General features: G+C 42.4%; 1 protein-coding gene across 2 annotated transcripts in view; it reads left to right on the forward strand.

Annotated features, from left to right (window-relative positions):
- Nucleotides 1-26,650, forward strand: part of vac14 (vac14 homolog (S. cerevisiae)) — a 214,195-nt gene that overhangs the window by 158,150 nt on the left and 29,395 nt on the right. For both annotated transcript variants that reach the window (XM_055648696.1, XM_055648697.1), the window contains exons 16-19: nucleotides 134-308; nucleotides 2,038-2,156; nucleotides 21,525-21,604; nucleotides 22,392-22,542. In XM_055648696.1, coding sequence (XP_055504671.1) covers nucleotides 134-308; nucleotides 2,038-2,156; nucleotides 21,525-21,604; nucleotides 22,392-22,542 — 525 coding nt within the window. The remainder of the gene's footprint in view (nucleotides 1-133; nucleotides 309-2,037; nucleotides 2,157-21,524; nucleotides 21,605-22,391; nucleotides 22,543-26,650) is intronic.

Here is a 26,650-nt window from a genome sequence, read left to right on the forward strand (position 1 = left end):
CTCTGACTAGTCATGTAAAGTGCATTGAGCATTAAAAGTGCTCCATAAATTCCAGTTGATTATGTTAAGTGGGTCAATTTAATTATTTGTGGTACTGATAGCTATTTTCACCGCGCTTCTTTTCAATCCCCAGACAGCTGTGTCTCCTGTTAAATGCCGAGAACATCTTCCATTCCATGGCTGAAATCCTACTTTGGGAAGAAGACCTGAAATTTGCTTCAACTATGGTCCAAACGCTGAACTCCATTCTCTTAACATCGACTGAACTGTTCCAGCTTCGAAATCAGCTGAAGGACCTGCGAACAATGGTGAGGGCCACCTCTTTGGCTCACAGTTTGGGCATAGTTGTGTAGATAAGGTTTGGTCAGTAGGTTCATGTCAAGTGATGCAGGTATTTTACTTCCTGACTTATAGTCGGGACAATGCAAAATGCTCCATTTCGCGGATTAGGATGACTCCATTGATCTTACCTTGGCAAGTAACAGTAAAATGGCAGCTTTTTGTTTCCTGTTTCTTATTCTCAACATCATCGTCCTTTCTGACTGCCTCCTCAATTTCTCCTTTGCAATGCCTGGTTCCAAGTTGAGTTTGCCTTTCGGCATCTCAACACCTCAGCTTTCACTTCCTATTCCATCTGCTGATTCTTGTTATTGAAAAATAGTAAATGTATGAAAATCCAAACAAAAACTACAGATACTGGAAATTTGAAATAAAAATGTAAAATACTGGAAACATTCAATAGACCTATCGGCATCAGTGAAAAGAGAAATTAAATTTATTCCCAATATTTCAGGTCGAATGAAACATTGACTTTGTTTTGCTTTCTACAGATGCTGCCTGGCCCTCTATGGGTTGTCGGCATTTTTTATTTTTATGTAGTATTAGGTCCAGGTTGAAATGGGAGGGCATATGCTCTACCTACCAACCAACCACCCACTGCCAAGAGGCCAGTCAGCCCCTTCTACTTATGACTTTTCAACAGTTACTCACCTTTCTCCATATTTATTTCTTAGTATTTACCTACTTGTCTTTTCTGTCATCACAACTTTGTATTTTGAAGAAAATTATTCCCTTAATCGGTGACTGTTAATTTAGTGCCCTTTTCACTAACTCACCAATCAATAGAAAGGAGTTTCATGTACTTCCTTTATCAAACCCCCCTCAGCTTTATCTCGATTAGATCATTTCAATCTTCAATATTCCAATTTAAAGAAGGAGATAGGCAACGTTTCGGGCCGAAACCCTTCTTCAGACTTAGCAGTCTGAAGAAGGGTTTCAGCCCGAAACGTTGCCTATCTCCTTCGCTCCATAGATGCTGCTGCACCCGCTGAGTTTCTCCAGCATTTTTGTGTACCTTCGATTTTCCAGCATCTGTAGTTCCTTCTTAAACAAATTCCAATTTAAAGAAATTGACTATCTCAAATCTCCTGGCCAAAGACTCACTTAACTGATGCTTTCTTCAAGATAGCTAAACAATGCTGAGCACCAGATTTGATGCAGTTGCACGCAGTAATGAGGAGGGTGTGTGATCATGTATTTTGCGGCATTTGGATTTAAATGACTTGGAGGACAGGAAGAAAACATGTTCTGCTAGATCTCAGGTTATCTAAGAGATTGTTTGGAGACAATACTTTGTGTGGGGGTGGTGGCAGCTTCAAATGTGACTCCCTTACATCATTATTCTGGAGATGATCATTGGATAACCAGAGTAGAGCTTACTGTAAGAATTTGAAAATTTTAAGATTTAATTTCCACAACCCTCCCCTTTACACCTCCATTGGATAAATTTGATATACATAGAAGGTTGATTTTCTTAAAAATAAGACCATTTACAAACAGCGATCCATCTTCACAACAGATGGTATTCTAACATTCAGTTTAAAAGCGACGTTCCTTTTTATGTTATGACCAGAGGGCTTCACAGTGGTTCTAAATTAGTGCACTGAGCACCACAGTTTGAAGCTATAACTTGCAGATGCCATGTTTTGTATGCTGATTTTTGAAAATTATATTTTCCTTATATTTTGTTATCTACAGGAAAGCTGCAATCTGTTCTGCAGTTTGTATCGTTCCTGGTGTCACAATCCTGTCGCCACAGTCTCCCTCTGCTTCCTCACACAGAACTACAAGCACGCCTACGATCTCATCCAGAAATTGTATCCTTTCATCTTAACATGTGAGCTTGACAGCTTGGCTTGTTTTCCTGGAGCTTCTCTCAGTTGGTAAGACTCGAGCCTTGGGTCAGAAACTTGCACGTTGAAACCTCAAGCATGATTGATTTTGCAGCCTAGCTTGTCAACTGTACCATCAGACCTCTGGAGGAGATGTTAAACCAAGGCCCGTGTAAGATAGAACTGCATCTGCAGCAGAACTGCAGATGTTAAACCAAGGCCTTGCGTGCACTGTTCTCAGTGAACACTGTCAAGTTCCCATGACACTTCAAAAGTAATCCCAGTGAAGTATGTGTTCATCCTTCTTGCTCCTCCAGTCGTAACTAACAAAAACAGAGAATAAATTGGTCATCCACCCAGATTCTGTGGGTGGTTCAGCTCTGGTATTGTACATCTGACTGAGGTGGTATCTGGTCATACAGCATTGAAACAAGCCCCACAATCTGCACCGACCATTAAATCTCCATTTATATTAATCTAACACCAATCCCTTGACCAACACACTGGCTTAAGTGTCCTTGTTTGAAGTGATTTGGATTACAACATTGATGTATCTGCGGATGATGCCCACACCCTTGTCCTGTGAGCTAAAATAAGTGCTGTGGCTTTCAGGTTGTGCAACTGGGAACGAATACACCAGTGTTCACATGTTAAGCCCTTTCTATGATCAGTTTGTAAGCATGCAAGGGTAAAAAAAAACATAATATGGAGGCAGTTCCTTGTGTGCTCATTTTACAGTGCCCTGAAGTCCATGCACTGTAACAGTACCCATAACACAGTAGAAACTGTAAGACATGATGAGGAGGATATTACGAGGCATTGTTATAAAGCCATGTGAGCGCTGCAGGACGGGAGTGTTTCATGAAAGATTTGAATTAAACTTCTTTTCCTTGTATGCAGCAGTGGCATAAAAACACTTTTGTAATGAGATACAGTTCTTGTCTTTAATATTGAGCACAAGGGATCTTCACATCATTGCTGCAATAGATGATAATTCTATTAGATGTAGTGTGATTTCTTCAAGTTGCAGCCCTCCCGAAAGAGTAGCTGCTCATGTGGTCTGATCTATTTGGTGTGACAAAGGTTGGCCTTCGGTTCTTTGAATTGCAGTTCACTTTGCATGGATAATATTGGCATTGGTCTGTGACTTTATGGGGGTGGAGATATAATATTTTCCAGGACTCTTAATATTTGTACTTAGTATCCCATAAATACCGACTCCATCCCTCTCTCTTCTGCACTTAACGGAATTATAAAGAAATGGTTTCTGTGTGTGATATCTCCCTGCAGCATAGAAGATGGTTATTTGAGCTATCGAGTCCACTAGTCCTCATACTTATTTTATCTGTAAACTTTTCTCTCACATGCCCACCTATCCCACCCTGATTTTCCTGCCACTAACCTTCTCTAAACCATATAACAATTACTGCACAGAAACAGGCCATCTCGGCCCTTCTAGTCTGTGCCGAACACTTATTCTCACCTAGTCCCATCTACCTGCACTCAGACCATAACCCTCCATTTCTTTCCCGTCCATATACCTATCCAATTTATGTTTAAATGATAAAATAGAACCTGCCTCCACCACTTCCACTGGAAGCTCATTCCAGCCAGCTACCACTCTCTGAGTAAAGAAGATCCCCCTCATGTTACCCCTAAACTTTTGTCACTTAATTCTCAAATCATGTCCTCTTGTTTGAATCTTCCCTACTCTCAATGGAAAAAGCTAAATTACAATGGCAATGGCCAACTAAGCTAATGTGAATTATTTGCTGCAGTTCAATCATGGCTTGGTTCCTGAAATTGTCCATATTGTACATATCCGTGTACTCAACCCCCTAGGCTGAACAAGACCAGAATTGGCAAAATAATCTGTTGCAGATTCCTCTGCAAGGCCAAACTAAAAATATTAATGGCACCAACTCTGCATGAGCATTTTACTTTTTTCCATTTATAGGTAAAAGCAGCTTTTGGTAATACATCAACTCTATTCACTTAGACATTTATTAGCTCTGGACAAATCACTTACTTTTTATTTTTGGCTGCACTTACTGTTGGTTGAAACTGTACAGTTTTTACCTGCAACCTTCTTAAACCCTTGTCTGTAGTGAGTTAACACTGCTGTGGTTTACTATTGAGCTGAGGCCCCAGGCCAGCAGTTTCCAGGGTTCTGACTTCCAGGGAACAATCCAAATCCTGATGTATGCACATTATATCAATCATGGCTGTGATGCTTCCCTACCCTCCCCCCCACTCTTGGCCAGATAGTCGGACACTATTCAGTGCTTGTACGCTCAGAGGAGGTACATGGGTGAGGAATCCAGGAGATGAGATGTAGGGGAATAAATAAATCCTGACAGGTTGCTGATGACTGTTGCGGTAGAGCAATAAGAATCGTATGTATTCTGTTCGCCGTATCTCGCATTGCACAGCTTGTGCAGTTTTTCGAGTTGCATCTATTAGTGAGCTCTATTTATAATATCATTTAAAGATTTATTAGTTTGAAGTGAATTTTTTTCATGGCAATGCAAGTAGCTGATAAGGTGATGTGCAAATCATTGTGTGACAAGTGGAAAATCCTCGGTACTTTTCAGAATGGAATACGTTTTCCTTCAAAGGGATAAACACTGACATGGAGCATGTGGAAAGGCCACACTGTGGTTGCTTATTCCATAGCTTTGCAAATTTGACTAAAGCCCCATCTCAAAGAAGGTATGTAGCTAAGGAAACGGTTGAATTGCTGGGCTTATGATTCAGTGGATGGAAGCTGAAATTAGTCTGAAAAGAGTCTGAAATTATTTTTTGAAAAATGTTACATTGCCTCAGATATCAGTCGAAGTGATGGAGTCTTGGGCCAGGTTAAGTTGAGTTGATTGTCTCATGCACAAGTAAGTGAGGCACAGATACAATGAATATCCTGCCAACAGCCAGCATCACAGACACACAGCCTCAGACAATACAGAAAAATATAAATTATACATGAGATTTATAAATTTCACAAATTCTGAAAGGCAGTAAAAATGAAAAAACAAGCAAAGTTTGGCTTACTTTGTTGCAATTCCCAGCTTCGAACTAGCACACTATCATGATTGGATTTTAACTGCCCTTTGAAGCAATTTAAACACTGTAGTGAGGCCGGCACTTCTAAAATAAGCCGTAACACTGTCTTCTAAGGCAGCCTGTAATGAGAAATAAGGCATGTTCTTTACATTGTGTGATTTTTTTTAAACTATATTTTATGTTTCCCTCTAAAAATTACGTAGCTATTGAAGATCTGAGTCCAATTCACTCTGATTCCAATCTTTATTGGGGCAATTATGATTTTGAAGAAAACTACAAATATAGATTCTTGAAATAATCTATATTGAAAACTACATTTAATTCTTGAAATGACCTAGATTGAAAATGTTACTAACTGTCAAGAATTCACATAATGTAGTTGATACTTTGTGAGTTTCAGCTATATCCTTAGCTCCTGATGTAAATGTTTGTCTTTAGACTAATTAACATAACATAAGAAATCGAAACAGGAGTGAGTCTTTTGGCCTACTGAGTGTTCTCTGTTATTCAGTATAATGACCTGCGCCTCAAGTCGATTTCCCCAGTGGGACTGTCCCGAAATGCTACATTCTCCATGCTGAGAAATGTTTTCTCAGTATTTAACTTGTTAATCCTCCTCAAGATCTTGTGTCTCTTAATCGAGATCACCTTCCATTCTTCTAACGAGAATGGACCAACCTAACTCAATCTTTTTTCATAAGACAACCCTTTGGAGGAATTGGACCAGTGAATTGCTGATTCTAAGTATGGCATTTAAACAGAGAGACAAAACCAAACATAGTCTAATGGAGGTCGCAATAAAGCCTTCAGAAATCTCAGCAGGATATATTACATTTTTCTACATCAACTCAGTGCAATTAAGGGCAACATAACATTTGCATTCCAAATTGCCCACGGTGCTCTCCAAACATTTGCCCCTACTTCTCATGAACCAGAACCAAACTCATCTGTGCACCCAGGGCCTGTTAGCTTCAGTCTTTAAAAGACAATCTTCCTTCCCATGCAAGAACCCATATTTTCTCTATCTACCACCTGAAAAACTCATGTAATCCCATCTAACCTTTTGCAGACAAGTGTGGCATTTTTACAGCTGGCTTTCCCACCCATCTGTCTTTGGGGAAGTTGAATCCATTGTGTTCCCTTTAAATCTGTCATCTATCTGATCCTGATCCCCATGGTGCTCACTGGTAGCATATCACTAACCCAAACATAAACCATTTGTTCCTTTTCACTTTCTGCACTAATAATCTGTCCTCTCCATGCTAACAATTAAGCTTGACAAAATTCAATGTATATTTTTTAAATCATTTTGATATTTATTTTGAGCATTTGTTATAATTTTTTTATCAATGTAAGCTTTCTGAGGTGCTGAAATTAGCTGTGAAAGGCAGATCATTTATCAATAAAGTATGCCATTAAAATCTCTACCTGTGAAACCATAAGAAGTAAATTTATATTAGTCATTGATTATGTTACTAAATCATACTTGCTGCAGCTCCCTGTATTAATTTCTCAGTGATAGTGTATTTGTATCATACATTTGCAAATGTAGAATCTCTTTGATCTTCTATGACAGTTACTGGTCCGATCATTTATGAATTCTAATTATTAATGAGTGAAATACATTTTCTTCAGTCAGTGATATTCAGCTTTATTAATAAAAATCTTCTGCTTGGCCCTACTAATTTTCTGATTGCAAATCCATTTGCCCTTATTTTAATATCCAAACCCCCGCAGCTTGACACGAGTGCATTGCAGTCACCATGTTTATCCATGAAGATCAGGAGTATATTGGGCTTGTTTCCTAGCCTGCCCTAAAATCCCAGCTAGAAAGGTGGAATCAAAATAGCTATTGAAAAGAAATATGGCTAAAATTCAGTGTGATCTGCATTAGTGGAAGCTCCACATTTGGAGAACAAGATCTGGCTTGATTATGAATTATTTTGTCATAGTAGTAGAATAGTAAACTATACAGAAAATGAAAGTAGAATTAACATGTATTCATAAAATCGAAATTAAGCTTGACAAGTCTACCAATCGGCCTAAGTTTGTGCTTGGAGCTAAGGTGAAGGGGAGCTAATCGATGTGATGTACTTAGATTTTCAGAAGGCGTATTGATAAGGTGCCATGCAAAAAAAAAAAACTGAAAGTGACTACTACTACCAGGTTTAAGTTGACCCACCATTTTGAAGAAAGAGCACGTCACATTCGTAAGTAACGAGACGTAGAAGTTTGACTGTGGGCCCGCCTCAGGACGCATGTGCGCATACTTCAAGCAGAAAAAATCAATCAAACTTCAAACTAGAGTTTGGTTTAATTACTATTTTACTTCGGGGAGTGACTACGTGAAGATTTAAAAGGTGAATAATCAGGAGGTGAGCAAACTCACTGAATCAGGGTAAAATCAAGTAATTAGAGAGTGCTGGCAATAAAACAATTGCAGGATGAGGAGATTATATTTAAAAGGATTTAAGATTGTAACAAGGTTATATAGAATCTCTGTAGTTGCAGCTATGAAATGTTAAATTGCAAAATGCAAAAACTTTCCGGAAAATTGGGGCAAAAAGACAGCCATGTCTGATATAATGAATTCCAGGATTGCGTTCAGGATAGTTTTCCACAGAATAGAATAGAGTGGTTTTACGTGGTGAAAAGCTGGCAGCAGATGATGTCCATGGATCTGGACATTCATGCATTGATTATTAAAATGTTGCAAACAGATACATGCAATTTTCAAAAAGACGAATGGCAAATTGCTTTTATATATCAATATAACTATTGTGAATTGCTCAGTATACAAAGCCCGAGTTAGGCCATAACTGTGGGACTGTGAACAATTCTGGCACCCATCTTGGGAAGCTTTTATTAATGTTGGAGGGAACACTTGCAGATTTACCAGAACAGAAATAATCAGAAAACACTACACAAACAAAAGTGTATTTTCTAGAATTTATATTAGAGTTTGACCCGATTGACTTTTGTGGAATCAAGGGCAACAATACAGTAGATTGAAGGCAATTATTTCTGCTGATTGGGGAAATTAGGAAGAAAGGTCATGGCCAAAAGATTACAGTCAAACAATTTGCGAAATAAATCCAGTACTTCTCCATTAAGCAAGTGGTATAAAATTGGAATGCTCTTCCACTGACAAACTTTGGATGTCAGGTCAGTTAATTGTAAATCTGAGATTGATGATTCCATTGTACCCAGAGGTGTTCAGGAATATAGAGTTTTGAGACCAAGTCCGAGTTGGCTATCAAGCATCCATTTACTCTAATCCTACACAAATCCCATTTTATTCTAACACAGGATCTCATAACCCAAGATAAAATTATTAAGCATGGATTAATCAAAGAAAGCTGTGTGCGTTTGTTTAGGCATGTCGGGCTTGATATGTCTTGTATTGATTACAGGAGTAATCAACGTGAGAGATATTGGACAGGTTCTGAAAGTAGGCTCTCGTTGAACAGGGAGCCAACAAAATGCCTTACAATAGGAAATGTAGTTGTGGTCATCTGGGAAAAGACGTAGTTGGCAGTTCACAGCGTCCGATCTTTGTTAATACAAATGATTATCACATCTGCTTTAAAAACGACGCTCTAATGGTAAACTTTTTACGTATTCCCGTAGAGATTTTATCCCGTGAAGTCAAAAATCGCCTTACCTGATAAATTCATGCATTATTTCTCGAGATTAATCAAAATGTTCAAAAATCTCAAATAACTTAGAAATTCGGCTGGCTTTGGCTGATGACGCGATGATGTCACAATGGCTGCACGTTGTGTTCATGCTCTGCGAGTGACGTCACCTGCTCGCTCGCAGCAGTCCGCTCGCAGCCCGGCTCCCCTCCTCCTCTCCCCCCCTCCTCCTCCCCTCCACTCCTTTCCCCCCCCCCTCCCTGAAACTATTCTTTCCTCCTCCCCTCTCCCCCCCCTCCTCTACTCTATCTTCCCCTCTCCCTCTCCCTCTCCCCCCCCCTCCCCCCCCCTCTCTCTCCCCCCCCCTCCCCCTCCTCCTCTCCTCTCCCCCCACTCTCTCTTCCCCCCGGTCCCCTCCCTCCCCCCCCCCCTCTCCCCCCCCTCCACGCGTCTCCCCCCCCACATCTCGCTCCCCCCCCCAAAAAAATCGCCCCTGACACCTCCTCTCCCCCTCCTCTCTCTCTCCCCCCCCACCCTCCCCCCCCTCCCTTCACCTCCCCCCCTCTTCCCCCCCCTCTCCCCCTCCCCCCCTCTCTCTCCCCCCACCTCTCCCCCCTCCTCCCTCTTTCCCCCTCCCGCTCTCCTCTCCCCCTCCTCTCCCCCTCTCTCTCCCCCTCTCCCCCCCTCTCTCTCCCCCCTCTCCCTCCCCCTCTCCCCCCCTCCCTCCTCCCTCCCCCCCCCTCTCTCCCCCTCCCCCCCCCCCCCCCCCCCCCTCCCTCCCCCCCAACTCTCCCCACCCCCCACCTCTCACCCCCTACCCCTCTCACCCCCCCCCCCCCCCCGTGTGAGTGGGGGTTGGTTATTGTGTGTGTGACGCTGCAGGCCGCCACCCTCCCCTCCCCTCACCCCGCAACCTAACGGGCCCCACATGGTCTAGTAATCTCTTAATAATCTTCCAAAGACTTTTTATTTATTCATAGGATGTAGGTATTATGTTTAATGTTGATGCCAGTCAGAGTAATCAAGGCAGTTACAAGTCAGTAATTGGTAGAGTGCAATTGAAGTTATGTGCTGGCCTGACGGTGAGGATTGCGATTCCGTGTTCAAAGTAGCCATTCAAAATTTACTCACCTGACCACACAATATCTAAGGGTAATTATAAAGCTACGTGATAAATGCTGTTGACAGGAAACTAGTCACCTCTTGAATGATGTATCAACAGCCCTCAAAGTCTCTTGACCAGAGAGATAGCAGCTGTGTTTCAGATGTTCCCTCTGATTCAGAATGTCGTAACTTTAACCTGTGCCCTCTAGTCGTCAATAGTTGAGCTATACTATCATGACTCAGGAGTACAGAGGGTGAGCTGCACCATTGCTGTGCTTTATTTGTTAGTTTAATTTAGAGATGCAGCATGGAAACAGGCCCTTCGGCCCACCCAGTCCGCACATTTACACTATCCTACACACACTAGGGACAATTTACAATTATACCAAACCAATTAACCTACAAACGTGTACGTCTCAGACAAAACGCGTCATCATTGGGAGAACGTACAAACTCCTTACATAGTCGGGATGCGTAGTTGGGATCGGACCCGCGTCTCTGGCCAGTAAGGCAGCAACTCTACAGCTGTGCCACCGCGCCGCCCATCTCACAGAATTACACAAAGATCCCAAGCCATATTCTCTGAATCATCTGATCTGTTTTTTTGCTGATGGCAGTTATCTATTCTGGGCAGAAAATCTATGCAAGAAATAGATTTCTATTAGTCCGAGGCACCTATTAATTCTGAAGTAATTGTCTGCACTGTAATTGAATTTATATTTTAGAATGTACTTTATTGCCATTATAAATTGTGTAATTTTGCTACCATAATGGATCTACAAATAGGTTTGCCGTCATTATCTTTTTCTCATCTCCTCGCTTTTCTCCCCTACTTTCTGCAGCCAATGCAGATTGTGCCAGGGTAGTTCCATAAGCTTTGCTGAAACTCCAGAGGGCCATTATTCATCGGAAACCCTCTAATGCTTTTCTGTTATATTCATTCACTAAATGTGGCCATTGCAGAATAGACTATTATTTACTGCCCTTCTTGAAAAACCATTGAACTGTGGCTAGCTCAGCAATTTATGAAGGCTGAGCTGGTCACACATTTTGAAGGCATGGTCAGTCCATTCAGGAGATTCACTTCACGTAAGGACTTGAGTAAACTGTGTTAGTTTTAACATCATTTCGGAATCTTTTTTTAAATTTTTCTAGGTTTATTTAATTGACTGAATTAAAATTATCCTGTTGGCCTAGTGGGTTGTAGCCAGGTCACTGGATTAATAGCACACTTACACAGTAAAAATTAGTTATTCAGTCACTCAGCCACTACATTGATGTGCATCTAAGAAGGTTCCTTTCCCAATAACATATTTGCTGTTGCAAGGGGGACAGTGCAGAATTAGGATTTTCACCTTGTGTGGAAGATCAGGAAATTTGTGAATGTTAGCAAGGACAAGAATGAATAAGATTCAGTGCTGAGCAGTTTAGAGACATGGGGGATTCTGGGCTAGTTGCATTTCACATAAGGCAGATTATGGGAATTCTAGAATCTGGGTCAATGGGTTTTATACGATAGGTTACAGGGGCCTGAGTTTTGGGTGTATACAAGAATAAATATAATTGGAGAGGATAGGAAATGTGAGGAGCAGAGATGCAGAGTGAGTTTGCAAGACTGGACCATCTTCAGCATAAAACAATTTGATGATTGTGATCGTGCTCCTATCACACAGTGGAATGTTTTCTTGGCAATCGCATGTGAACAGCACATGACCTTTGTAAGATTTGTTGAAATGCTTTGCAATGGGACAACTGCTTTGTCAATAGATTAAAAGCCCCTGTACTACATATTAATGTAGAGTAATCACAGGATCAGCATAATGTAATAAAAAGGAGTTGTCTATCCAACTTAATTTGTTGACTAACCACCTTAACCTCTTTGCTAATGCTGCTATTGCATATATTTCTTGGCCATATAGCGTGGAAGCAGGCCCTTCGGCCCAACTTGACCACATCGCCCAACATCTCCCTTCTACATCTCGTCTCACCTGCATGCATTTGGCCCATTTCCCTCTAAACCAGTCCTATCCATGTACCTATCTAAATGTTTCTTAAACGTTGCGATAGTACCTGTCTCAACGACATCCTCCAGCAACTCGTTTCATACACTCACCACCCTTTGTGTGAGAAAGTTACCGCTCGGGTTCCTATTAAATCTTTGCCCCATCACCTTAAACCTATATCCTCTGGTTCTAGATTCCCCTAGTCTGAGCATGAGACTGTGTGCGTCTACCCGATCTATTACATCTATTCCTCTTGTCTGTAAAAAATAAATTATTTGAATCTCCAGTCACATTTATTTTAACATCCGAAACAAAATAGCAACCTGAAAGCTCAAGGTTACTGTTATTGGGATCAGGAGGACATGTATCGCTCACTTCAGACACTTCGCAAACATGTGTATCTGATTTCAGACTTCTCAAACAGTGCAGTTTTGGTCTCAAGATTTGAGGAAGGATATTCTTGCTATTGAGGGAGTGCAGCGTGGGTTCACAAGGTTAATTCCCGGGATGACGGGACTGTCATATGCTGAGAGAATGGAGCGGCTGGGCTTGTAAACTTTGGAATTTAGAAGGATGAGAGGGAATCTTATTGAAACATATGATTATTAAGAGTTTAGAGGCAGGAAACATGTTCCCGGTGTTGGGGGAGTCCAGAACCAGGGGCCACAGTTTAAGAATAGGGTAAGCCTTTTTGAACAGAGATGAGGAAACACTTTTTCACACAGAGTTGTGAGTCTGTGGAATTCTCTGCCTCAGAGGGCAGTGGATGCTGGTTCTCTGGATACTTTCAACAGAGAACTAGAAAGGGCTCTTAAAGATTGTGGATGATCAGCCATGATCACATTGAATGGCTGTGCTGGCTCAAAGGGCCGAATGGCCTACTCCTGCATCGATTGTCTAAATGTAATCCTCACATTGCAGTTCGTAGGAAATGAGCAACAACCAGTGGGAGAAGGGGGTGGTAAGATAATTGTTATAGAAATTAAATAGCAGTTCCGAAATTGGTTTATTTTTGTCATGTGTACTGAGTGAGAAACAATGAAAAATTTATTTGCATGCTGTCCAGTCAAATCATACATTACTCATTTACAATCAAGCCATATACAAGGTTAACGGTAAAACGCTAAGTGCTGGAGTAACTTGAGTCTGAGGAAGGGTTACAACCAGAAACGTTCCTGTCCATTTTCTCCACAAATGCTTTCATTATCCGCTGAGTTACTCCAGCACTTTTAGTTAACTCAAGATTCCTACATCTGTTGTTCCTTGTATCTCCATAAGAGCAACAAAGAGAAAATGATCAGAGTGCAGTAAATAATGTTGCAGCATTACAGTTACAGAAAAAGTGCAGATTAAAAAAAATGCATGGTAATTAGGAAGATTAGTTTATGGTAAATGAGCCAGCCCATTCAGTCTGATGGCAATGGGGAGGAAGCTGTTCCTGCATTTGGTGACATGTGCTTTCAAACATTTGTATCTTCTGCCTGACTGGAGAGGGGAGAAGAAGGAATGACTGGGGTGCAAAATGCCCTTGATTATGTTGGCAACTTTCCTGTTCATGTTATGCATTAACTGAAAATATTATTGTTGAGATCGATTAGAGTTTTGTTAGTCATTATGTTCAGAGTTGCAAATCCATGCTAGATATATAAAATGTCAATGCACATCAGTAATAATTGAGCTGAGTAATGGAACAAATGCTTACAGTTGAGGGACCTGCTCTTATTCTTGTGCTCCCAGAGCAGCAGAATAAATGGTGTTTATTTAAGCATCTGTCCATAATGGAGCTAGCTGAGAATAAGGAAAGTTTGTATTAGCGTAACTGCTATCCCTCTTGTTTTCAACAGAAGGATAGATTAATAACAGTAGCTGGAAATAGCTCCACTCTCTTTCTGATGTTAAGCCATTCCATGACATAAACATTACATGAAGTCCAAGCAGTTCAATTGCAAGAATTAATGCAGGGAAATGTTGCTATAAATGAGTGGTAGATGCAGTGAGGAGAGAGAGGTGAAAAAGAACTTCTATAGTATCACTGGTGCCTGGACTGGCTGCTGATGTTCTTTCTGAAAGGAAAATGTGGAAACCCTTCTGGGCAACAGCCTGGTGCTCCTGGCAGGATGTTACTCGGCAGATCTCTGGATTAATTAAATACCTACATTTTGGGAAACTTGCAAAGGAAAGTGAATGGATTCTCCTATTTCATGCAATAAATGGCGAGATGTGACAAAGTTTCCCAGCAGCTGCTTGGAATGATCCCGCGAGTATGAAGCTGAGGATAACTGCAATCCTCCATGAGCATAGGTACGTGGGTGTCTTTGAAGTTGTAGGTCAGAGTTCGGACTAAGGACAGAGGGTACATTTTAAGTGGCACGATGCAGGAGAATGAGGTCAGTAAAACTTGTATCTAGATAAATGTCTTTTTATAGACCAATGAGGGTGAAAATCCTACTGCAGTTGAATGCTGCATATTGCTGGACAATTGATGTATTTTTATGGGTATTTCCATTGGAAATAAAGATCTAGTAAATAAGATTTATTCACCAGTAAATAAGGGGACATCTTATGAAAGTTGAGGTTATTTGTGAGGCATGTTGGCTGCAGCCTTCTCCTTCGTTCCCATGCTGAGTCCCACCATTGTTGAGGCTGATGATGGTTGTAGTGCCTTTCTTGGCAGTAAGCTATTTAATTATCCACCACCATTCATTACTGGAGAGAGAAAGACTTGAAATCACTCCACCCTATCCTTATTGTATTTTTCATTGTTTATCATGAATGTAAATAGCAGGGGCCCTGTCACTTTTAGTTACCTCTGAGACCCCTCCAGTATAGCCTTCTGTACACATTTAATCAGAGACGTTCTCTTGGTTTGCTGCTCTTGGTAGCGGGTTTGGAGTACAATTCTGCAGCTCTGTTTGTGCTCAAAAGATCATAGCTTTGAGTGAATGGCCATGCTCTGAATAAACCATTTGTAGTGTGGTGTTACTGCTCTTCCATACAGGGCACAGTGTTTACTTCAGAAGGTGGTTGTCACTCCTTTCAGTACTGCAATGGACAGATACATCTGTGACAGGTAGATTAATAAGGCTGAGGTCAAAAGCCTTTCCCTTTGTTTAGCTCCCCGTGCCACCCACCTCCAGCCCAGTGTTGTGTCAGTAGTTGTGTTCATTGATACTCAGCCAGCTGTTTCAGAAACTAATTCACTAAGCTGCACCTGGTGATGTTTATTGAAACATTCTTCCAAGTTAGGTCCGATATGAAGGCTTATGATTCATCAACAGTGGCTTGGCCATCTTTGATCTGATGCCATGATGCTTCCTAAAGTCTGGAGTTGATGTTGGGGATTCTCACAAATATAATGAGGCTGGAGGCTTAATTATGTACAGTGGGTCTGTTGTGGAAGGGAGGTTGTAGTGCAGAAGTTTTTAAGATTGGTTGTAGAGTATGGTTCTGTTGCTTGTTGGGGGGAGAGCTCTCACAATTCAGACACAATTTTGTAGATGTTCCCAGGTAATGTTGACAAAGTAACAAAAAAAACTGCAGGTTCGAGAAATTAGACATAAAAACAGGAATTGCTAAACGCACCGGAGAATATTTCTAGCATTCTTTAATTTCATCCTTGCAGAGTAATCTAAGATGGTTTAACTTTTGCTGTGTCTGTTATATTCCTTGGGTCACTTTGGAAGGTCTACTGCAGCATTTAAAGCAGATGAGGAAAGTTGATTTCTTCCAAGGAGAGGCATTTGTGACCTAGATTGGGCTTTTACAACCAATTAGTTGGTTCCTTATTACCGTTATTATTTAATTAACTGTTCAGTTGTAGTGTGATCCGAACTCATTTTACTCATTAATACAGATCTTTCAATTGCCATACCAGTTAGATCATTACTAATTCCCTTAAACCATGAGAATTCAGTGATGAGGAGAGCCTGGGGAGGCTAGGTCCCTGGAGCGGGGGAGGTTAGGAGAGGACATGATGAAGGTATATAAAATTGAAGGGTACTGATAGGGTAAAGTGCAGTAGTCTTTTCCCCATATCAAAGGTAGATAAACTAGAGGACATAGTTAGGGTAAGCGGAAGAGATTTCGAGGGACTCTGAGGGATTTCCATTTCACCCAGTCTGGTGATTACTTGGAATAGCCTGCTGGAGAGAGTAGTGGAAACGGAAATCGCTGACAGCATTTAAGAAGTGAGCACTTGACTTGCCTAGGTGTAGAAGGTTAGGGCCCAAGTGCTGAAAGATGGGTGCTTATTGGTCAGTGTGGATTTGGTGGGTTGAATGGCTTGTTTCCATGCTCTAAGTTAAGTTAATCAGGATGCTAATTGTGGATAATGGATCCACACTCAATTAGATGAGTTCTGGTTCTATCCACCATCTAAATGTAGAGTATTGCCAAGCAAGTGCCTTCATTCATTCAGTCTGAATTGTGGTGATTATTCCATTGTTGCATCAAGGTTCTTGAATTCAAAAAATTCTTGTTTGGAAATGAATTACGTTTATTGTGTCGTGCCGCATGTTATGTACGACATTTGGATGTTCCTTTTATAGAAGAACTGAATCATTGATCTTCCGAGGAAGGGGAGAAAAATCAGAGTCTGTTTGGCTAGTATGCAGTTTGATGCTATTTTTATAAACTTGAGTATTCTTGCACTAAGTGCTATGGTTTGACTAATGTCCTCTGGCACAGAATTGGACATTTGATTTACAAATTAGCTTGATGTAAAAGTAGAATGCTGACATCACTAAATATATGGAATTAAAAGTTCAGAATCTGTGTGAGAGGTTCGACTCTACACTTGACATTACCAATAGTTTTGATTATCTCTTTCTCAAATGTGCAATTTCAGCATTCCTTATTTTGCTCCTATTTTAATATAGTAACAGGAGCTAAGTGACAAATACCTCGACCATTTTGAAAAGGAGGAAATAAAAACTGGCAGCGGCCCAGGAGAGGAGGTGACCGGGACCTAGAATAGAGATGGTGGAATGGGTGCTTTTCCCAGCAGTGGGATTTGAAGAATGCCTAGAAATGTGTGTCCGCTACCTCAGGCATGACATTTTATCTGTGGGCTCAAGTTATTCTCCAATGCCTTGAGTACAAACTCATGGCCAACATTTAAATGTAGTACTGAAGGACTGCTGTGGCACTTGTCTGGATCTTTTCATGAGACGTTGAATTGTAACCTCTAATCCTCACTAGGGTGCATGTGAAATATCTAACAACGCTATTTCAGTGAAGTACAAGGGGATTGTACAGGAAGGAACTGCAGATGCTGGTTTATACTGAAGATAGACACAAAATACTGGAGTAAATCAGTGGGTCAGGCAGAATTTCTGGTGAAAAGCAATAGGTGACATTTTGCACCTATCCCTTTTCTCCGGAGATGCTTCCTGACCCGCTGCGTTACTCCAGCACGTTGTGTCTAAGTACAAGGGGATTTTTCCTCGTGTCCTTGCCAAAATATTTTCCGCAATCTTCAGCCTCATCTGTGGCAAAATCTGAGGGTCCAGCGTGGGCCTCATCAGTCACCTTAGAAACCTGAACAGAAGTGGAAGCAACTCACCCAGGATCCCAAGCGGTTGTCTAAGAAGAATTAGTCGTCAAAGGGAGGGCAAAGTGAGAAACTCGGCAACTGAACCCGTTTACGAAGTAAAACTCAATCCCAGGGTCTAAACATGAGATTTTAAACATCACTGTATAGTCAAAGGGTTGGATTGCCAGTGCAGATCATACTGGCTCTGTTGCTTGCTGGGTTATGAAATATCGAAGTCTCTGGAGAAGCTGGACATCCCTCGGCTTTAGTGACTAGGTTTTCTTTTATGCAATTCTGCCATTGCCATTTCAGAAGGGAGCAGTGTTATTATTAATAATGTGGAGCCAGTTGTGGCATTGTCTGAACATCCAATGACTTGTCAGCACCTTCAGTGGAATGTATGAGAGACAAAAAGGCAGTGAACTGAGAGTAATATTAATTCCCGGAATGTACACAATATAATAGAAAATATGGCACACTCATTCTAGTTTGTTTTGCTTTGAAAGTGTAGAACGTGATAGATGTGGGGACAAGTATTTTGGAGATCCAAGATGTGGTTTGTCACACATTGTTAATATTGTAAATGGTGTTTTTCATTAAATTTGATGCTTTCAATAAGAATGTAACGTAGTTGGATTAAGTTGATGTGAATTGGGGGCACAGACAGCTCCCATAGTCAGGATTGAACCGGGCCTCTGGCGCTGTAAAGGGCCTGTCCCACGAGCATGCGACTGCATGCGGCAAGCGTGACATAACGTGGTCGTTTGAGCCGCACAGCATCGCGGGGCTGGTCCCACTTCGATCGCCAAAGCCGTATGGAGTTGCGCGGAGCTGGTCCCGACATCGCGCGGGGCTCCGAAAAACTGACAGTGTTCAAAAATTCCACGCGGCAACGGCCTGCCGGCCCGCAGTCGCCTCGACGCCGTACGCACCGCCTGGACGGGCGTGCGCACCGCCTTGACTAGCATAACAGCATCTTGACGCCGTACGTCACGCGCGAACTTCCCACAGACTTCGCTCGAACGTCACTCGCGTGGCCTCGCTTCTGATTTGGTCGCGCTCGTAGCATGCTGGTGGGACCGGCCCTGTACGGGGATCACTCGACCTCCGCGCGGTCCCCGCTTCCGGTTTGGTCGCGCTTGCCGCATGCAGTCGCATGCTCATGGGACAGGCCCTTAAGGCAGCAACTCTACCGCTGTGCCATTGTGCAGCTCCTTTTCGATGAGATGGTCTCTTAGGTAATTGAGTATCCTATCAGATTCAGATGAGGTTACTGTCATATACACCAGGGTGCAATGGAATTAGTTTGGATCAAATCACTATATTTTTTACAGCTAACTCATAATGCTATATGTGCTACCTGAATTTGTTAACATATCAATCACACAAACTCATTGATTTTCTTTGCTTCCTTGTTTTTCATTGATTTGCTGCCTAATACTACAATTGGGGCACAGTTTCCTCAGTGTTCTGGCTGTTGAATGTTTAGTTCAGATTACGAAGCCAAGCTGGTGATGCGGGGTTGGCTTTATTTGATTTATATTTTGTGGGAGAGGTATTTAAACCCGTCAACTCGTATAGATGGGACATGTTGGTCGGTATGGGTAAGTTGGGCCGAAGGGCCTGCTTCTACGCTGTATCATTCTATGAATCCATAACATCGAGCCCATAGAGTACACAATATACATGGATTCGTAGGGGGGCGCTGCTCTGGCAGAAGCCATGTCAGCAGCGTGTTCGTTTTTTTCAACTTTTTTTATTTTTTTAGTATGTCTTAAAGTATGTTTTTGATGTTTGGTGAGGAAGAGCCGATCCTGGACTGACCCTGGACTCTGGTCCTGTCCACGGGGGGGAAATGAAGGAGGACTGGCCAAATTTTGTGCCTTCCACCACAGTGATGAATGCTGTGGTGAATGTTTGTGTTACATTTTTATTGTGGTTGTGTGTTCTTTATTATTGTATCGCTGCTGACAACCCAAATTCCACCGACCCTGGTTGTGTGGCAAATAAATTCTATCTATCTATCTATCTATCTAATAATAGATACAATAATAAGTACAACAACAATGCAAAATAGCAGAATGGAATTAACCGAAGTACTATCTGATACAGTGCAAGGAGAATATTAAAGTGCATTAACGAAAGAGCAGAATTAAGAGTAAGTGTGTGTGGTAGCACCTCTGGGAAGGAGGTGTGAAAGAGGTGATTGGACAAAGACATGGAAGTTCCCCTTTGTGCCGTAAACAAACTGGTATTAGTGGCATTTTATAGTTTACTGGCCTTGTAATCCAGGGCATGGAAGAACAGCACAGAGACTGCAGTTCTAATCAGTCCAGAGTGACTGAATTATTTAAGGTTGAGACACAGCTAGAAGAACAGAACAGCTCCAGTAATCCTGGCTTCAGTCTGGAGCTCTGTTATTGTCTGTTTGGAATTTGCACATTCATAGGTCATAAGAGCAGAATTAGACCATTCAGCCCATCGAGTCTACTGAACCCCACTCTCCTGTCTTCATTCCGTAACCCTGGACACCCTTACTAATCAAGAAACTTTAAAAAATACCCAATGACTTGGCCTCCACAGCTGTGTGTGGCAATGAATTCCCCAGATTCATCACCACACTCTGACTAAAGAAATTCCTCCTCATCTCCTTTATAAAGGTACGTCCTTTTATTCTGAGGCTGTATCATCTGGACTTTACCTAGACTTTCCCACCAGTGGAAACATCCTCCCCACAACCAATCTATCCAGGCTTTTCACTATTGGGTAAGTTTCAATGAGATTGCCTCGCATCCTTCTAAACTCCAGTGAGTACAGGCCCAGTGCCATCAAATGGTCATCATGTGTTAACCCACTCATCCCAGGGATTTTTCTCGTTAACTTCCTCTGGATCCTCTCCAATTCAGCACATTCCTCCTCAGATATGCGGCCCAAAACTGCTCACAATACTCCAAATGCGGTCTGATCAGTGACTTATAAAGCCTCGACATTGCATCCCTGTTTTTATATTCTAGTCTTCTCAAAATAAATGCTAACATTGCATTTGCCTTCCTCACTACCGATTCAACTTGAAAATTACCTTTTGCAACTTTGCAGCAGTACACCCAAGTCCTTTTGCACCTCCGATTTCTGCATCCTCTCCCCATTTATAAAATAGTCTACGCCTTTATTCCTACTACCAAAGTTTAGTTTACAGATACAGCGCAGAAACAGGCCCTTCGGCCCACTGTGTCTGTGCCGTCCAGCGATCTCTGCACACTAACATTATCCTACACACGGTAGGGACAATTTACAATTTTACCAAGCCAAAAAGCCTATAAACTTGTACATCTTTGAAGTGGGGGAGGGAACCGGAGCTTCCGGAGAAAACCCACGCTGGTCACAGGAAGAACATGCAAACTCCGTACAGACAGCACCTGTGGTCAGGATCAAACTACGGTCTCAGGGACTCTGACGCCATAAGGCAGCAACTTACTGCCGTGGCTGCCTTGCTGCCCCTGACTGCACATTTTGTATGCTGTGATTATGTTTTTCTCTCCCTGTGAATGTGTGCTCCTTCTCCAGGTAGCTCCAGCACCTAGACATGCACGTAGGTCAATTGTTCTATGTTATAGTTGGGAGGAAGGAGAATCAGGAGTTGATGGACATGTGAAAGAGAATTGATCACAGGGCAGTAAGTGGGAGGATGGGGCTGATCATTGTACGATGAGTATTGGCATTGACCAGATGGGCTAAATAGCAGCCTCCTGCGTTATGAAATATGAAAATAAATTGCTTGCTGTATTGGCAGTGTCTATGCTTAAAATTATTCTTAGATAAGAAAGTACTTTAGAACATCCTGAGAACAAGCGAGAGCTCTCTAAATGCATGCCACGCTTTATTTATGTCCATAGAATATTGTGGATGTCCATATAAATATATATTATTTAATTTTGAGTGTAACAAATAATTGTTGCTTTAACTTGATGCTATCATATTCATTTCTGGCTCACGTTCACCTTGACTATTACCACAGTGGAGACCTTGAGGTGACAATAGATTTCCTGACTGAAGTGGACAAGCTGGTACAACTGATTGAGTGTCCAATCTTCACATGTGAGTAAATCCGACAGTGTTCATTGCTTCCAAAAGCCCTGTCAGAATCCACAACGCAGAGTAATATTGCTTCAGGAAATGGGGCAGAATTAACAAGCACGCAATGGCAGCTGCATAAATCTGAGTGTACACCAAATATGGGAGCAGCTGAAAAGCTCCGGACTCTGTGAACCAGGGGTAACTTTCAAACTGAAATATTCCTTGTTGCTTTTAGTAACAGCTTCTTCCCGGGGCCCCTCTGGACCTATTGGTTCAAGCAGCCTGGTATTTGTTGAGACAGACAAGAAATCTATTCTTCCAGGGATGCTAGAGCCAGTAAAACAAATGCAAAATCAACCAAGGATGCTCCTGCCCTGATAAATGTGCTCCTCCCATGCTCCTCAGCCTGAGGATGAAAAGACGCTTTGCAGATAGTCAGGAAGGCCATCGTAAGCTGAAATGAGGCATTGGCACCTTTCGGTAAAGAAACAAACTAACAGCAATAAACTAAACCCACTCCTTCAATTACAGTTCATGACAAATAGGACTTTCTTTCCCCGCTGAATAAAAATTGGCACTTAAACCTCGTGCTGAGAACGGGGCCCGGTGAGTGAGTTAGAACCTGTCCTGATCTTGGACTATTTATTTGAACAAGACACTGCATATCTTACTGTACATGATCCTCTCTACCATGGTCGCCCTCAACCACCCCACCCCCCGCCTCTTGACCCCCACGCCTTCCCCACCTCCACCCCCCCTTCCCCCGACCTTTGACATTGTTGATTTAATCTCCTGTTCTCCATCCCAGATCTGAGGCTGCAGCTCCTTGACGTTGAGAACAATCCCTATCTGATCAAAGCCCTGTATGGACTTCTCATGCTCCTGCCCCAGAGCAAGGCTTTCCAGCTCCTCTCTCAGCGGCTGCAGTGTGTACCTAACCCGGAGCTGATGCAGAGCACGTGAGTAACAAGCAGCGTTCCCACCGTGGCACGTAGCTCATCGGACTTCTGGAATTGTTGGGGCAGGTCTCAATGTGTGCATCACCCTTCACCAGAGGTGAGTGCTGCACATCTCACATGGACAAACCTGCTCACTCTGGGTTTATTTGCAGGGGCGAAGTCCACATCTTCAGGTTGCCTGCCACACATATGTAATTCACTCTCCTTTTCCCGCCCCAGGTTCCCTTCGCATTTCGCGCCTCTGGTCCAGCCTGAGATGCCAGGCAAGGATTCTAGATCCCACTTAATGCTGCTCTTAAATTGGGTTCTCCGCTGTGAAAGAAACAATGGGTGACTTTTTATTTAAACTCCACCCTGCCCTGGTTTTGCCTTCCAAACAAATCCATCCCTCTGCTTATGAAGAAAATTCTGTCCCTTCTGCTCTGTGCGTTTCACTGCCACTGAGGGCCTATATTTGGAACTTCACCCTGCTGTGCCACGTGCCTAATGGGCCTGTCCCACTCAGGCGATTTTGTGGGCGACTACAGGCGAATGCCGCAAAATTTTCGAATGTGAAAATCCGATTCAGATTCAGATTTAAAATTGAATCTGAATCTGAATCTGAATCGGATTTTCACCATGTTGAAAAATTTTCTGCGACAGTGGCGACAATTTTTGCTGTCGTAGGTTGTTATAGGTGTTGTCTTAGGTTGTCGCCAGGTGTCGTAGGTGAATTCCATTAAAACTAGTCCCTGGCAGTAGCCTAAAGAGTCGCCTAAGTGGGACAGGCCCATTATTCCTCCCTCCCACAAGCCTTCTCACTCACACTGCTCAATGACTTGCATGTTACAGTCAATCCCACTTGATTGCAGCAACAAATGTTAAATCACAAACTTCATCCTTTGCACTGATTCACATTATGTCTCCATTAAATCAAGGAACTAGCTTGATTGAAAAGTGCCAAATCCTTTTTATCGACAAACTGAGCAGGAGCTAGATTTATATATCACAGAGTTGATTGTTATTGTAACTCAACAATGACTTGGATAAATCCAGATAAATGTGAAAGTGGGCTTGACTGTGCTACTTTTGGCTTAAGATGTAACCACGTGCATGCAGGGAGAGATTTGAGTCACCACTGGGTTCCCTATGTTCAAACCTCTAATCTGCATATCGTCCGGTTCCGCATGCCTCACATGATATTCTGTGGGGGAAAGTTTCGCATATAAGTACGTAAGAAGCTGCCTTGCGGAGGAGTTCAACCAGCTGGGAGGAAAACCTGCACACCAACAGGTGTAAGTGTAAGCTTGGATAGGTTTCAGTGGTCGATCACTTCTTTGTACATAGTCTCTGCACATTCCATGAGAGTGCACGTGTGAGATTGTAGTTTGCAGAGGGGGAATTGTGCAGCAGGGTTGAGCTGCTGTGTCAAGGCATTGGGTCCTCAGAACCGGTGGCAATTACATGTGCCAGATCTAAACATTATTCAATAAGTGTATTCCTCTTAATTGGTATGGAAATATATTTTTAAAAGAGAACTTTATTTAAATATTATCTGTCTCTATTTCAAAGGCCACATTTATATTCCATAGGATAAATTCCCTGTCTCCATAGTACCACTTATCCATTTAGAACTTCCCAACCATTTCAATGCAGTCACTGTTGTAGACTGTAGACTTGTAGCAGCTATTTTAGAGTGTTTGGGGATAAACATTGCTCAGGACGATAGACATTCCCAGCTCTTTGATGACGCATAAACTCTTTATGTCCATGTGCGGTAGTAGATGGAATCTCAGATTTAACTCGCATCCAAAGGATAGTGCAGCGTTCCCTTAGAATTAGCTTTGAATATTGAAAGATGCATACGGAGAAATTCAAGATGGATAAAAATGAGTAGAAGCATGGGCAATCCACACTCGTTAGGTTGTGTCCGAGACATAAATCATTAAGGAACAAGGAAGATGGTCTGGAAGTCATCCGACCGGGGAGGGGGGGGTAAAGCCATCGGAGTGAAGTTTTGTCGTACTGTACAACAAAAACTATCACATGCACCTTTGAGCAAAAAAACAACTGTTGGTGAAAAAAATACAGTTAAAGCCATGTTGTTGTCTGCTTCCACCTATCAGCCTCAGTCTACCAACCACACCACGTCCCTTCCCCACAACCTGACTCCATCTGCTAGCCGTCATTTGTCCCTCCTCAGTCTACCTATCACCCACCAGCCCCTCTCACTCTCCCCCTACCCTCCTTATACCGGCTATCTTCCGTCTCCACTCTCGGTCCTGATACTGAGTCTCGTCCTGAAGTGTCGACTATTCCTTCCCCCCAACAGATGCCATCTGACCCGCAGTTTATTTTTGCTCCAGATTCTAACATCTGCAATCACCTATCTCTGCATGCACCCAATATTTTAGCCCTTCGTGGAAAAGCAGGAAGATGAAGTCTGCATTCGTATTACGAGATGCTGATATGTGCACAAGGCAGAACGTCATTTCTCACCCTCCAGTTCCATTGCTTATGTAGAACCTTGTGGGAGTTGCTGACTACCCATCAGGAGTGGGAAGCCTGGCTGCTTTTATTTGTCTTAGTCTCTCCCTTGGGCACTGAATCCAGTTTCTTGAATCCAAGAAGCTAGAAGATGTGTAGCCCCTGGGTAGCAATGTTTCTCCAGTGTGCACAGGCTCAGGTCTGCTTTTCAAGCCCTTTAGATCAAATAGAAGTCTGGATTGACTAAGAATACTTAATGACAAAAAAAAACTTGGCACCAAAAATTGGATAACATATTTACATCTTGCTAGACAAAAGTGCTGGAGAAACTCAGCGGGTGAGGCAGCATCTATGGAGCGAAGGAAATAGGCAACGTTTCTGGCCAAAACCATTCTTCAAATCCTGAAGAAGGGTTTCAGCCCGAAACGCTGCCTATTTCCTTCGCTCCATAGATGCTGCTCCACCCGCTGAGTTTCTCCAACACTTTTGTCTACCTTCGATTTTCCAACATCTGCAGTCCCTTCTTAAACATATTTACACCTTGGTTTAGTTAACATTCTTAATGTTTTGCAAACTATTTAACATAATATGGAAAGCTCGGGTTGTCATATGTTTGCTGCCTGTGGTACCACAGAGAGTATTCACCATGTCTTCCCACTTCCCATCAGCTCCAAGGGCAGAATGCCAAGAGGTTGCTGGCCCTTCAGTGAAGGCAGTCGGATTTAGAATACCATATTAAAGCTTAAAATCTGACACTGGAAACTTATGTAAGGCTAGAACCATCACCTTCAATTCCATCTGTAGAGGTTGAGCTGCAGTAGAATAGCAAATAAGAAAAGCAGTGAAAGACACAAACTACTGGAGTAACTCAGTGGGGCCGGCAGCATCGTTGGAGAACATGGATAGGTGACTTTTCGGGTCAGGAGTCTCAGGACCCGTTAATAGACTAAAAAGCAGTGGAATTGCTGTCCTCGTTAAACATCAATGTAGAGACAACACAGTCTTCCCAACCTGATCATATAAAAATAGCACAATCTGAGTCATCCATCTTGTGGATCTAATTAGTACTGTACATAGAGAGACCCCACATACAAACAGGTTCCTAATAGTGAAACACGTAAACACTGTGTGGGGAGCCATAAAGCACTGAACCCAGAATTGCTGCTTAGATGGGTTGGGTTGAGTGAGATGGGTTTATTGTGCTTCAGACCCTGCCAAAATAGTGAGCCATCTACCCAGTTCAGTGGAATCCTCGCAGCACCTTGCACTACCAAAGTATGTGTTTCTTGCAAGAATTATCTCAACAAGATGGGCTTTCAAATCCTTTGTTTAAGATGTTACCCTCTTGAAACACTGAGCTAATGCTATTATTAAAGAGTCCCTTCATCAATATGGAGTATATGCGTGATACATGGGCTAACATGCTGTGAATGTAGGATGGCTTGGTTGACATGCTGCCGAGGGATCTGTCAGAAAGGTATCTTTGTGCCATGTCCTTTTGGCCTGGATACAACAGCCCCCGCCACCATCTCCAAGCTGTGATCTGCTGCTGGACACATTTACCAAGCTCAGTACTGCAAGGACAGTGACGTACCAAGCTGCTCTAATGCTAATACAGCACCATCATGTAAAAATAGAGATG

Source organism: Leucoraja erinacea, chromosome 17, assembly GCF_028641065.1.
Source record: "Leucoraja erinacea ecotype New England chromosome 17, Leri_hhj_1, whole genome shotgun sequence".
Classification (NCBI taxonomy): Eukaryota; Metazoa; Chordata; class Chondrichthyes; order Rajiformes; family Rajidae; genus Leucoraja; species Leucoraja erinaceus.